Genomic DNA, 13851 nt, shown 5'->3' with positions numbered 1-13851 from the left:
ATACAATATAAAATGATTTCCTTAATAAAAATCTTACCATTATTGTTAAGTCTTTTAGTCTTAACATATTTAAAGGAATATGGGCCTAAAGGAAACATGGAACTATGTGCAATTATTTTCATCGCCACAAAGAAAAAAATTTGTTTTGGGGAACTAGGATAGTTGCCCTTCCTCACTCTTAATAACTTACACCACAGAATATCTGGAAGTCACACTCACATAACTGGCTGTTGTGCAGTCTCTTCCACATATGGAGTAAAACTGGGAAGCACAGAGGGTACCGCTGTCACAGAAGTTGTACTGCCGCGAGGCTGGTGATGAAAAAATTAAAATTACCATAGTTTTATATTCTCATAACATATGCAGACCACACCTAACTATTCAAGAAGAATTAAAAGAGGTGCTAAAAGTACTCCTCTCTCTAAATCAGAAGTCTTTGTTATGATGGCAAATAGGCTGGGTATAAGAGTCCTTACCCTGTAATCCAAAGGCCTGCCTGTGTTCCATGGGCCTGCTTGCAACTCGTTCTCTTTGGCTCTGGACACAGGGGGTGCAATCCATGGCTGGACTACAGGTTTAGACAACTCTGCTCTAGAAGCCTCATCAGCATTTTCATCAAAAACGGTAATTCTAGAATTACTTTGCGTATGTTGAGGAAGCGAATTTTGCAGCACTCTATTCTGGCATGGAGCTGGGAGAGAAATATTAAACCTTCATGTAAAATCTTTAATTATCAACTTAAATGTTACATAAGGTATACTTGATTTCCCCTCAAATCAAGAAAACCTACTTCAGCCATAGAATCAAAAAGATTTTTTAAAAAATAACTTTTAAAAACCTTACCTTAATTGATCAAATTAGTAACTTTTTGATCCATTCTATTTGTTTCTCATATTCTCCCCTCCTTTCCCTCATCTCAATTTTATTCATAGATATCCAAAAAAAAAAATTTTTATGTCTTCCTTTAGTCAATTCACTCCAACATTATACAATTCTAACAGGTTTAACCTAACCTAAATTTCCCTTTTTCATATAAAAATTTTCTCTCAGTGGAAATCAGCTGAGATATACTGAGTTTTGAAGAAGCCCATTTATCAAGGATGTTCTCTGTTGTGAGACTACTTATTACAATCTAGCTTTATCATGATCTAGATGAATTATGCTTTAGGACTAAAATTACCCTATACCCTAATTCTAAGATCTATAAGGGACATTTTGTATATCCACAAGTTGATACCAGGAAAGGGTTAAAAAATAATTCTAGGGCCTCCCAGGTGGCGCAGCATTTGAGCGCTGGGTTGCAAAGATGCCCGCGACCTCTGCAGCACCGGTTCGATCCCCGGCTGCTCCCCGGCCACCGAAGGAGGGTCCCACATGGTGCGCAGACCTCTCCTGCCGCCCGCTGCTCCCCTTAGCAGTGTACTTCGGTCCTTCTGCCTGCTCTGCTCCCTGCTCTGGCTCTGGTGAATTCTCTCACCCTCCCGTGCTTCTGACTGTACCCAGTGCATGTATAAACAAAACAAAGAAAGAAAGAAAGAAAGAAAGAAAACATGCCTCTATATAAAAAAAATAATAAATAAATAAATAAATAATTCTGGTTTACATGTCTAACCACTAAAAACATTTTTTTTTAAACACTAAAAATTTTGTTAAAAGGATCCTGCACCTTGCACTCTACTCAATTTTGCTGTGAACCTAAAATTTTCCTTAAAAAGCGATTTTTAAAAAAAACTTGGAGACTCTGGTATATGTAAGTTTTATTTTGACAATTCTTGCTTTATTATCACACATCTTTTAGCTAATAACTCAAACTCAGATAATTTTGATATTCATATTAGGTTTTTCTTAAGACACAAACTTGCTGACATGTTTGGTTTTATTGCACACTGTGATCTTAGCTCTCCTTGTACTTTTTTCACTTTGCTACCTTGTACTCAGAAAACTGGACAGTGTCCACATATATATTTATACATTATCTCTACATAATTTGCCTACCACCCGAAACTAAGAGTTTCCCATAATAACATTTAACAAACTTACCCTTGAGAGCACCTCCTACACGGCTGATTGGAGCTCTTGCTGTCTTTTTACCTTTGCTTTTTAGTTCAGCCAGTGTGCTTCGCTGTGGTACAGAAGCTCCAAAAACTTCATCCCCCTCTTCATTCTCAAGGGCCAACACAGTTTGCCGAGATACTCGAGCTTGGAATTGTCTAAAGTAAGAGTATGGACAACTGATTTTTGCTAAGTTGAACACTACTCTCCAGAGTCAAAATTTCTACTTTGTTAAAACAAACAAGTGAAAAGAATAAGATCAGGGAAGAAATCTATAGAAATAAGCCAAAGTGTTTATTCTCTCAGGAATAAAGTCACACCTTCCAAAGGAGGTTTTGTCTAGAATGATTCCGCTCCCCTTTTAAATGCCCTAGTTTTACTGTTTAAAAAAATACTCTAAAGATCTCCATTAGGATGATCTGAGGATCAGATCAGGCTGATTAAGATTATATAGTGTATTAAGACTGGTGCTTCCATCAACTTTTTAATTATAAAACTTTTAAACTAACAAAATAGCTCAGAATGTAAATGAACATCCATACACCTTTCACCTAGATTTACCAATTGTTAACATCTAGCTACATATACTTTATTACTGTTTATATATCTTTCGCTAGACACACCCCTCGCATCCCAGACAATATTTTCTCAAAACAATATGAAATAAGGTTGCATCCAACCTGACAGCTTACATCAACAAAGCTGGCAAAAACTGAGAACTAAACTTCCTGTAAGTATTATCAAAGGGGTAAAAAACCTGAATAAACTGCAAGTGCTGGCTAAGATGGGGTAAGCCTACCACAGCCTTTCTTTTTCTCACCGATTAGAATTTAAAAAAACACTCTGAAAAAAGACAAAAATACAAAAAAAGCAAGCAAGGACTCTCAAAGTAAACAAAAGCAAGTGGACTGTGGAGAGGAGTCAAACTTGAAGAGACAACCCACGAAGGGTTGTTTCCTGTTGTTTTTTTTTTTTTCCCTTCTTGTTTCTCTCATGGTTTTGAACTGTTGAAATGGTGGTATGGGAAACTAAAATTCCTAGAGAAACATCTTTCTGGTTAGGGGACTGGGAAAAGAGAACTCTGAGGGCCAATAAGTATGGGAGAAACACTGGAGAAGACAAGCTGAAGAAGGGGATTTCCTAATTTTGTACGAGTTGGCACAAGCCCTGGTCTATATATGCAGTGCAGACCCAAAAGAGAGAAGGCTCTGAGAACTAACTATGATATATACCACTGCCCAAGTCCCAGATACACATAGGATAGACCCAAAGGTGTTGAAAATTGAACTGACACTGGCACTACTACCAACATAGGAAAAAACTTGTGGTAGCTAAATGTTGCTTGCCTACTTAGGAAAAAAAAAAAAATGAACATTCTCCATAGAATATCAGCTAATAATACCCAGAGTATAATCATATATAGCAGGACAAATGTCCAAATTATAATCCAAAATTACCATACAAAGAATCAAGAAAGGGCCTCCCCGGTGGCGCAGCGGTTGAGCGCTGGGCTGCGAAGCTGCCCGCAGCCTCTGCAGCACTGATTTGAATCCCGGCTGCTCCCCGGCCACCGGAGGAGGGTCCCACATGTGGCGCACACCTCTCTTGCTGCCCGCTGCTCCCCTCAGCAGTGTACTTCGGTCCTTCTGCCTGCTCTGCTCCCTGCTCTGGCTCTGGTGAGTTCTCTCCCCTTCCCGCGCTTCTGACTGTACCCAGTGCTTGTATAAATAAATAAATAAATCTTAAAAAAAAAAAAAAAAAAAAAAAGGAATCAAGAAAATGTGTATCAAGAGATACCAATATCAAGATGATACAGAAATTGGGGAGTTTTCAGACAGATTTTTCAAGCAGCTGTTATAACTATGTTCCATGAGATATAGGTAAAGATATTTTAAATAAATGGAGAGTCATTCTTGGCAGAGATACAGAAACTAGAAATCAAATGGAAATTTTAGACCTGAATAATAGCATCTCAAATGAAAAATGTACTAGATGGATTCAGTATCAGAACGCATATGGCAAGGAAAAGAATAAATGAACCTGAATACCAGTCCAAAGAATAGAAAGGGAAAAAGTTTTAAAAAGTTTTTAAAATGCATAGAGCTTTAGGGAGTGTTACAGTATCAAAACTTTTCAGTATCAAAACTTTTCAAATTTTGTGAAAGGCATACATTTACAAATTCAAAAAGCCCATAAAACACCAAATGGATCAAATACAAAGATAATCACACCTACACACATTACAATCAAACAAATGAAAACCATTATTAAAGGAAAAAAAAATCACTGCATTCAAGGAAAAGTCAAAACTTTAAAAACGGGAGAAAGCATTCAGTGACTGAATTTCTCATCAGAAACTAGTCCTGAAGACAGTGGAAAACATTTTTAAAGTCTAAAATTAAAGAATTGTTCCCAGTGATAATACCCTTTAAAAATGAAGATAAAATGAAGACATTCACAGATGAAGAAAAAGACTTTATTGGCAAATAATTGGAATAGATTCACTCTTTAAGAATGGTGAAAATATCTCTGGGTGAAGAGAAATGATACTAGAGAAGTTAGAACTTGAGGAATGAAGAACAAAAATGTTAAATACAAAAGACAATTTTTCTACTAAATTCTTTAAGATGTAAAGTGTTGAAAAAATTATAACATAGTTAGGGTTTTCAATGTCTGTAGATGTATTACATATAAGTATATCAAAAAAGCAGGGAAAATAAAGAAACTACATGGTTGTAAAGGTCCTATATTTTACCTTAAGTCTACCTAAGCAGACTGTGAAAAATTATATATATTATTATAAAATATATATATTTTATAATAAAAAAACTCATAAAAAAACTATAAAAATAATTTTTTATAGAAAAAAAACTCAATGAAACCAAAAGCTAGTCATCTAAAAATTATAAAATATATATATATTATATAAAATATATATAAAATATATTTATTTTGTCTAAATAAAGACAAAAAGCCATTAAAACAAATTAAGATGAAATACTAAAAATATTCAAATAATCCAAAGGCATGAAAGAAATAAGAGGAACAAAAGACAAAGAACTGAAAACAAGTAGCAGTAGACCTAAATCCAACAAAACCAATAATTACATTAAATGGCCTAAGCATTCCACATAAAAGACAGATATTGTGGGCATTTAGAAACAAGACCTAACTATTTGCTGTGTTAAAGAAACCTACTATAAATGATAAACCTTGGGTCAAAAAGAAGACACAAGGAAATAAGAAAATGTTTCAAGTGAAGGAAAATGAAAAATATAGTATATAAAAACCTGTGTTGTGGGTCTCCCTGGTGGCGCAAGGGGTTAAGACACAACCTATGAAGCTATCTGCAGCCACTGCAGCATGAGTTCGATCCCCGGGCAGGGACATACCCACATGGCGCAGCAGACCTCTCCTGACTCGCCCGCTGCTCCCCTCAGCAGTGTATTTCAGTTGATCTGCCTGTTCTGTTCCCCACTCTGTCTCTGGTGAATCCTCTCATCCCCCACACCTCTGGCCTGTACCCCAGTTCTTGTATGCATCAATAAATAAATCTTTAAAAAAAAAAAAACTTGTTTTGTGCAGAGGCTATTTTTTATGTTAGAAGAGAAAGGTCTATCTAGAACTGTAAACTAAGCTGGTACCTTAAATTAGAAAAATAGCAAATTAAACCCAAAACAATCATAAGAAGGAAATAGTAGAGTAAAAATAAGAATAAAATCAGTAAGAGAAAAAAAACTCAATGAAACCAAAAGCTAGTCATCTAAAAAGATCAATAAAATTATTATTTCTATTGATTTCTAGGCATAATGACTGAGAGAGAAAAAAAAACCACAAAATTACCGTATCAAGGATGAAAGGGTAAACTACATAAACTGCAAACATTAAAAGATAACAAAGGAGGGCCTCCCCTGGTGGCACAGTGGTTGATTGCTGGGATGCGAAGCTGTTAGATCCCCGGCCCCCAGAGAGGGTCCCACATGGCGCGCAGACCTCTCCTGCCATGCCTGCTGCTCCCCTCAGCAGTGTATTTCGTCAGTCTACCTGTTCTGTTCTCTACTCTGGCTCTGGTGAATTCTCTCACCCTCCCGTGCTTCTGACTGTACCCAGTGCTTGAATAAATTAAAAAAAAAAAAAAAAAAAAGATTACAAAGGAATACTAGTCCCATAAACTCATCAACTTAAATGAAATGGACCAAAAGTTGAAAGTCTCTACCAAAGCTCAAAGAAATCAGAGATCTAAATAAATGGAGAAATATACCATGTTCATGCACAACACTAATCAAAACTCCACAAAACTGATTCTCAAATGTAAAGTCAAAGGAGAGTTAAATAACCAACAAAAGGACTCACTACCTGATGTCCAGACTTACTATGACGCTATTATAATCTAGATAGTGGGGTATACACAATGAACAGGCACAGATCAACAGAACAAAATAGTAACAGAAATAAACCTATAGAAAGATGATCTATTTTTGACAAAGGTGCAAAGGCAATTCAATAGAGAAAGGTTAGTTGTTTCAACAAGTGACACAGAAACAAATGGTATCACAGATATAAATGTAAAACAAAACTTTTAAGATAAACAACAAAACCTCTGTGTTTTCATCTTGGAGAAAATCTTTGTGACCGTGGACTGAACATAGTTCCTGGATATGCCAAATGCATATTTCACACAAGAAATATTATGTTAAGTTAGACATTTTCAAAATTAAGATGTTTGTTTCATAAAAGAGACTTAGGAGAATAAATAGACCAGACTTAAGTTGGGAGATTTACAAGTCACATATTTGACAAAAGACTTGTATTCAGAATATATAAAGAACTCTTAAAATTCAAATGCTAAATGAAAGAAGCCATATTTCAATGATTCCATTTATATAACATTATAGAAAAGGCAAAACTATAGGACTGGAAAATATATCAGTGGTTATCAGTTGAGAGTGAGAGTAGGTGTAAACTATTAAGGAATTGCACAAGAAAATTCCATAGAGTGATGGAATTAGCTTTTATCTTGATCATCATAAAATGATTACATGTTTTTTAGTCATTTGTAAAAATTTAAAAAGCCACACTCAAGAGTAGATTTTACTGTATATTAATCATTTAAATGTTTTAATAATTTGAAGAGTAAGTCATGGAGACTATTTTATTCAGATGCAAAATAAACACTTATAACTATTAGTTTTAAAGAGTTAAGACAATTCCCAGAGAAGTAGTTTACCGGTGCTGAGATTGCAGTTTTTCTAGTGGTTCAGCCTTCCGTTGAATCCCTTCCTGAAATATCATATCTGCTTTCTTAAAGTTTTCTCTAGTTTCATATTCTTCAGCCCATGAGATATAGAACTGAGCAAGTGAAACACCAATCCCTTGGTTGTGTAAATAACTGTACATATCCAAAGGTTCATTGCATAAATGCCCCTGTAAGGAATTAGAAGCTTTAATAGTTAACCGAGTTCTGTTCACTTACTGCCAAACAATCACTAGAGATATTACATAGTTTTTGCATTGAAAAATTTAACACAATTTCACACAGACTATGCAGGAAGTACCTGAAAGTGCAAAAATAATCAATTAATTTGTAAGAAAAAGGGATAGGAAAGACTTTAAGGAGGTATGACATTTAAATGGACTTAAAGGATAAGACATATCAGGAGGAGAATGGGAAAGGAAGAACATTCTAGACAAAGAAAACAGCTTGAACAAAGACAGAGATGATTAAAAGGTTGAAGGCAAGATAGGGGTTTGGAAAAAAATATGTGACACGTCTTAAACATCAATTTAATCAATTTTGAATTTACCTGATAGTCAATGTATACGTGTGTTGGGTGGGAAAGTAATGACATGGTTAAATCTATATTTCAGAAGGGACTGTCGAAGACCATATACAATATAGCTAATTCTAGTTGTAAGGGTCGGGGGCTTAGTCTCTAAAAAACCCTGTGCAACAAAGAGTTTGAATGTTTTTTTTTCAGGTTGTTGTTTTTTTCCCTTAAGCAACATACATCTTTTTATAGAGAATAAAAGGATTTTAATTACATTATAAAGTTTTAATCATGATAAAATTTACTTTTATTCTACTTAATGCATCATTCATTTTTTCATGCTTTTTACTCATCACTATTATTCTCAAATGGATAAATAATGTTCCATCTAGTAGATCTATCATTTAATTGTTCCCTTATTTTTTGGATAAACTTTTAGTTTTGCTTAATTATAAATAACTCAGTAATAAATATTTCAGACATATAACTTCATATTTTACATTACTCCCTTAAGGTAAATTCCTATAAACTTGTTAAAAAATAACAAATTGTTTTCTAGAAGGGTTATACAAATTTTAAATTCTGGCAATAATACCCAAATACTAATTTCAGAGGCTCTTGTTTTTAGATGATTTAGACATATAGACTCACACCTCTTCAGATGTTTTCACACCATGCCCACCACCAAATTTCCCATAATCCTTTACCACAGTCCAGTAAGCACAACTCCCTCCTCCCTAGCACTTAGCTCCCTACCTCTGACTTTCCCCCTCTGGTAGAGGCTGCATATTTTCTAGTAGCATTTTCTCATATCTATCTGCTCTTGATTGTCTACCAAGGCGAAGTTCTCCATGTAAGCATTATCAGACAACCCAAAATTTTCCTCTTTCCCTTACAATTAACTGCTTAACGTCTATCTTCCCCAATAAAGTAAGCTACACAAAGGCAGAGAACATTACTATCTTCTATATCCTAGTCTAAAGACTAGGGTCGGGTAGAAAAGGTCTGAACAAATGAAATGCTCCATTTATCTTTGACAAAAACCATTAGTATTTTTTTAGTTAAATTTTGCAGTATCTCAATAAATGGGGTTTTCCAATTTATCCAAATTAGTGAATTTACCTGTATGTGATGGTGTTTCAAGTAAAATTATAATTCTGAATGTGTTATCAGTATAAGATTCAGTTCTTAATATCTATTACTATAAAAGTGATTTCACTTCTTTAATGTCTTTCTGAATAGGTTCAGTACACCATAGCTAATAAAGATCACATTATTCCAAAGTGCTGAGTAAGATCACTTAAGAAATAATATAAACAAAAGGACAATATAATTAGATTAATATATCCAAAGTTAAATAATCTTATTTTCAGAAACCCCTAAAGGGCCAAACTAAAACAATTTTATACTGGTAACTAAAAATACTAGATATTTTCTAAGAATGAGTTTTCTTAAGCTGCACTGTAAGAATCACTTATAAAAATAACTAACTGGAAAAATCTTTCTACAAAATGAAAGAAAGGAGTAGTATGAGGAGCATCTGCCATTCCTCTTGACCATCTATAAAGAAAAAAGCAGTAATTTAATATGTGCCTTGTTATTCATGTACAAAGTTGAGATCATTGCTAATCATTTTAGGGTTCATCATTTGAAAGTAAGGGTTATCTAGACCAGTGCTTCTCAGATTACCTGTGGTGAAAGGGCCAGTTTTGGTGTACATGGGTGTGTCTGAAGGTATTCATTCCACTATGTATTGATATGTTTTAAAAAACACAATAGACATTACAAGAAAAATGATGATGTGCTTGGATGCTGTAGGCTTTCAAATTGTTAAAAATATCTAAATGCTTACTTTCACCTTTTGAACCTATCTTGAACAGTCTGCAAACTATTCTTTCAGGAACACTGATCCAGAACATGCTTTTTTTGATATGTTTGCGATGTCATTGCTCTTCAATACAAGCACTGAGATTAGTATTAAGTGAGCAGAGGAATTATTCCAATTATTTACTTTTAGTAGCTACAACTAAATATAATCATAGAATCCTGATTAAAAGTCACTTCAGAGGTTTATCTAGTCCTACCTTTCAAAAATTTACATGTAAGCATACTGTGTAGGGTATAAGAGCAAAATCCACTAGTATATTACCTGAAACCATAGTCTCAGGTAAATCTAGCATTTTTTGAATGGCATCATCTGTTGTTATAAATTCCTATAACTAATATCCTTAGGCAATTTCTCCAACTTGTCAATAAGTTAAATGCCTTCAGGATTCACCTAATTTCCTCTGTTAGTGACTATCTATAGTTTAAGATAAGCCTACGTCAAGAGACGCAGTTTAGCCAGAAATTTTATCAATTTCAAATATCTATCAATATATATATTCTTATGCTATAATGGTTGTTATCAATATTTTATCTAGGATTACTTTATCTGTTATCTAATTTTTTGTAATTTATTTCTAAATTATCAATATTTTATCTAGGATTACTTTATCTGTTATCTAATTTTTTGTAATTTATTTCTAAATTTTTTAAAAAGATTTATTTTTATTTATGCATACAAGAACTGGGGTGTAGGCCAGAGGTGGGGGTGGGCGGTGGAGGTGAGAGGAGTAACCAGAGACAGAGTGGGGAGCAGAATAGGTGGATCTACTGAAATACACAGTTGAAGGGAATAAATAGCAGGTGAGACAGGAGAGGCCTGCTGCACCATGTGGGTTAGCTCCCAGACTGAGGATTGAACTCAGTCTCGCAATGGCTGCCAATAGCTTGATAGTGCTGAGACTTTAACCCCTGTGCCACCTGGGAGGCCCCTATTTCTAAAATTTTATATATTTTTCTAATTATACATACCTAATTATCCAGCACTCTATTCTAAATATTTATCATTTATTTTTTCTAATTTCTTCTAGAACAGAAGCAATGAAATTAATGTCAAGAAATCCTGGTCATTTTCTACGATTTCTATGATTTTCATAAAAATCATTCTCAAGAGAGTTCTAGAAAGAAAAGAACTTTATATGTCAAGTGAAATAGTATGAAGTGGTCAGGCAGACATTTTGGGCTATACCAAAATAACAGGTGAAAGAAGTCCAAAGACAGGGCCTCCCCGGTGGCGCAGCGGTTGAGCATTGGGTTGCGAAGCTGCCCGCAGCCTCTGCAGCACAGGTCCCCGGCCGCTGTGCGAGGGTCCCACATGGCGCACAGACCTCTCCTGCCACCCGCTGCTCCCCTCAGCAGTGTACTTCGTCACTCTGCCTGATCTGCTCTCCCCTCTGGCTCTGGTGAATTCTCTCACCCTCCAGCGCTTCTGACTGTACCCAGTGCTGGTATAAATAAATAAATAAATCTTTAATAAATAAATAAATAAATAAAGCAGTGGTTCCTATATTTAAAAAAAAAAAAGAAGTCCAAAGACAGATGAAGAGTTAACATCACTTTTTTTTTATTTTATAGAGGCATGTTTTATTTATTTATTTTATTTGTTTGGTTTATACATGCACTGGGTACAGTCAGAAGCGCGGGAGGGTGAGAGAATTCACCAGAGCCAGAGCGGGGAGCAGAGCAGGCAGAAGGACCGAAGTACACTGCTGAGCGGAGCAGCGGGCGGCAGGAGAGGTCTGCGCGCCATGTGGGACCCTCCTCCGGTGGCCGGGGAGCAGCCGGGGATCGAACCGGCGCCGCAGAGGCCGTGGGCAGCTTTGCAACCCAGCGCTCAACCACTGCGCCACAGGGGAGGCCCTAACATCACTTTGTTATGGTAATAATTCTCAAAAAGGGGGGGGGGGGGAAGATACCAGAATCGCCTACAAAAGCTTTTCCCCAAATAATTGCATTACCACCATTGTTGGCTCCTACACATCTTCCCCCAGCATAACTGCATAATCCAATTATGTTTAAAAGAAATAAAGGACCTACTTTTGTGAAGTGGTATACAGGTTTTGTGATCACTTTTAAAAGGGTAAAAATCCTTCATTAAAGTTCATTGTTAAAGGAGAACCCATTTAGTAAAAATTAAATATTTAGAATCTACTAAATTTGTCTCAGGTTCTGACATTTATTATATACTAGATACCTCTGGAGAAAAGCTCTCGGTTTAATATTTTTAACTCAGATAGCACTTGAGAAAAACTTACCAATTTAAGCCAGAGACTGAGAAATCGAGGATCACTATAATACCGTTTTTCTGCTTGTAGTGCTTCTATAGCTCTTTCTAATAATGTTGACATATTACTCTCCTTCCCACCCTGAGGATAGTTTTGCTCTGTCCAGTTAATATACCTGAATGGGAAGAAAAAGAATATTTTTAAAGTTTAGCAAGTACTATTGCTGTTGCTCCATGACCCATTCTGAATTTCTTTAAGCAGAAATATCTATATATTAAAAGTATACTTAGAAGTTCTTTCTCAATGACAAGCTCTAAGCCTGTATTCCTCAAACTTCCAGATGTCTCTAACATGCCTCTGGGAAACAATGGGGGTAGGGGAAGAAGGGTATAATTCACAGTTTTATGAGACAAACCTGAAATTTTTGGGGCCTCCCTGGTGGTGCAGGGGTTAAAGACACAGTGTTATCAAGTTATCAGCAGTCACTGCAGTCACTCCCAGCTAGCCATGGAGCTGACCCACATGGCGCAGCAGACCTCTCCTGTCTCGCCCACTGCTCCCCTTAGCAGTGCATTTCAGTTCATCTGCCTGTTCTGCTCCTCACTCTCTCTGGTGGATCCTCTCACACCCCGCCCCTCTGGCCTACACCCCAGTTATTGTATGCATAAATAAATAAATCTTTAAAAAAATTTTAAAAACTTGAAATTTCTTTAGTGCTGAAAACCTCAGAAAGATACACTATGATGATTTTGGGTTTGTGTCCCCAAGACACCACTGTCTATTCTGACACACAGCTCCATACACCCCAGTTTGAGGAGAAAGGCCACAAGGACTCAACTATTTAGTTTTTATTGCCTTTACTGGAAAAAAAAAACAAACAAAAAACCCACCTATCCCAAACATCCAGAGGGTCATTTCCAGTGTAAAATCGAATCTCAGATTCAAAGGCCCTGAAATTTAAACAGAAAATATTAGCATAAGCAGTATGAGGACACTCAAATGAACAAGTATCACCTCCATTTTTATTCAATTATTAAGTGTTTAATATCAATCTAGAGAACTAAGCTAAAGTTTGAGGATTAAACAGAAAAAGAATAAAAATAATTAGGATTCTGCCTGATAGCATGAGAGGTAAAACATGTCAAAATTAGGGCCTCTCTGGTGGCCTAAGGGTTAAGTTTCAGTGCTATGAACTGCTAAGGCCTAGTAAAATGCTGCTCCCCTTTGCAGTGTATTTCAGTAAATCTGCCTGTTCTGTTCCCCATTCTGTCTCTGGTGAATCCTCTCTCACACACACAACCCCGCCCCCCATACCTCTGGCCTACAACCCCAGTTACACACACACACACACACACACACACACACACACACACACACTTTAAAAGGAAAAAAAAAATGATTCAAAAAACCCAATAGAACTTTAAACTCTGGAACAAGAGTCCCTAAGGCTCAACTATAGGCCCACTCATCATAGGCTGAGTGATAAGGAACAAGCTAGTTAACCTGTTATCAATTTCTTCATCTGAAAAATGGGGTAATAATAGTATCTATCTTAGTAGGGTGATAAGTGTTAATGTGTTTATAATAAGTACTCAATAAACAATGGCAATTATTTTATATGTATATGGCAGTATTGAACAAATTAAACAGACACACACACACACATATATATAAAAGAAATAAGAATGTTGCCTTCCATATGAAGGCATAGGGAGCACATGACCCTCTAAGAACCAGGAAGTGGGTCCTCAGCAGATTCAGTGCCTGAATCTGCTGGTGTCTTGATTTTAGCCTCCAGAACACTTTGAAGAAGCACAATATCCAAGCAGGACCCTGGTCACTTGACTTTTGAATGTCACAATTCTTTGGAAGTGGACTTCAAAGGGGACATAGTTTTGATGTCAGCACAAGCAGTAAAAAGT

At 36.0% G+C, this 13851-nt stretch overlaps 1 protein-coding gene across 1 annotated transcript in view; it reads right to left on the bottom strand.

The window, feature by feature from the left end:
* BUB1B (BUB1 mitotic checkpoint serine/threonine kinase B) overlaps positions 1-13851 on the bottom strand; it is a 49465-nt gene that overhangs the window by 28582 nt on the left and 7032 nt on the right. The window contains exons 3-8 of the mRNA XM_037502206.2: positions 12820-12879; positions 11960-12104; positions 7280-7476; positions 2041-2210; positions 477-691; positions 220-311 (exon numbers count right to left, since the gene is read on the bottom strand). Of these exons, the coding sequence (XP_037358103.1) occupies positions 220-311; positions 477-691; positions 2041-2210; positions 7280-7476; positions 11960-12104; positions 12820-12879 (879 nt within the window). The remainder of the gene's footprint in view (positions 1-219; positions 312-476; positions 692-2040; positions 2211-7279; positions 7477-11959; positions 12105-12819; positions 12880-13851) is intronic.

The sequence above is a fragment of the Talpa occidentalis genome, unplaced genomic scaffold, assembly GCF_014898055.3.
Source record: "Talpa occidentalis isolate TD23 unplaced genomic scaffold, MPIMG_talOcc4v2.1 talOcc4.11, whole genome shotgun sequence".
Taxonomy (NCBI): domain Eukaryota; kingdom Metazoa; phylum Chordata; class Mammalia; order Eulipotyphla; family Talpidae; genus Talpa; species Talpa occidentalis.
Note: the sequence above shows the minus strand (reverse complement) of the source record. Positions and strands in the feature narration are given on the sequence as shown.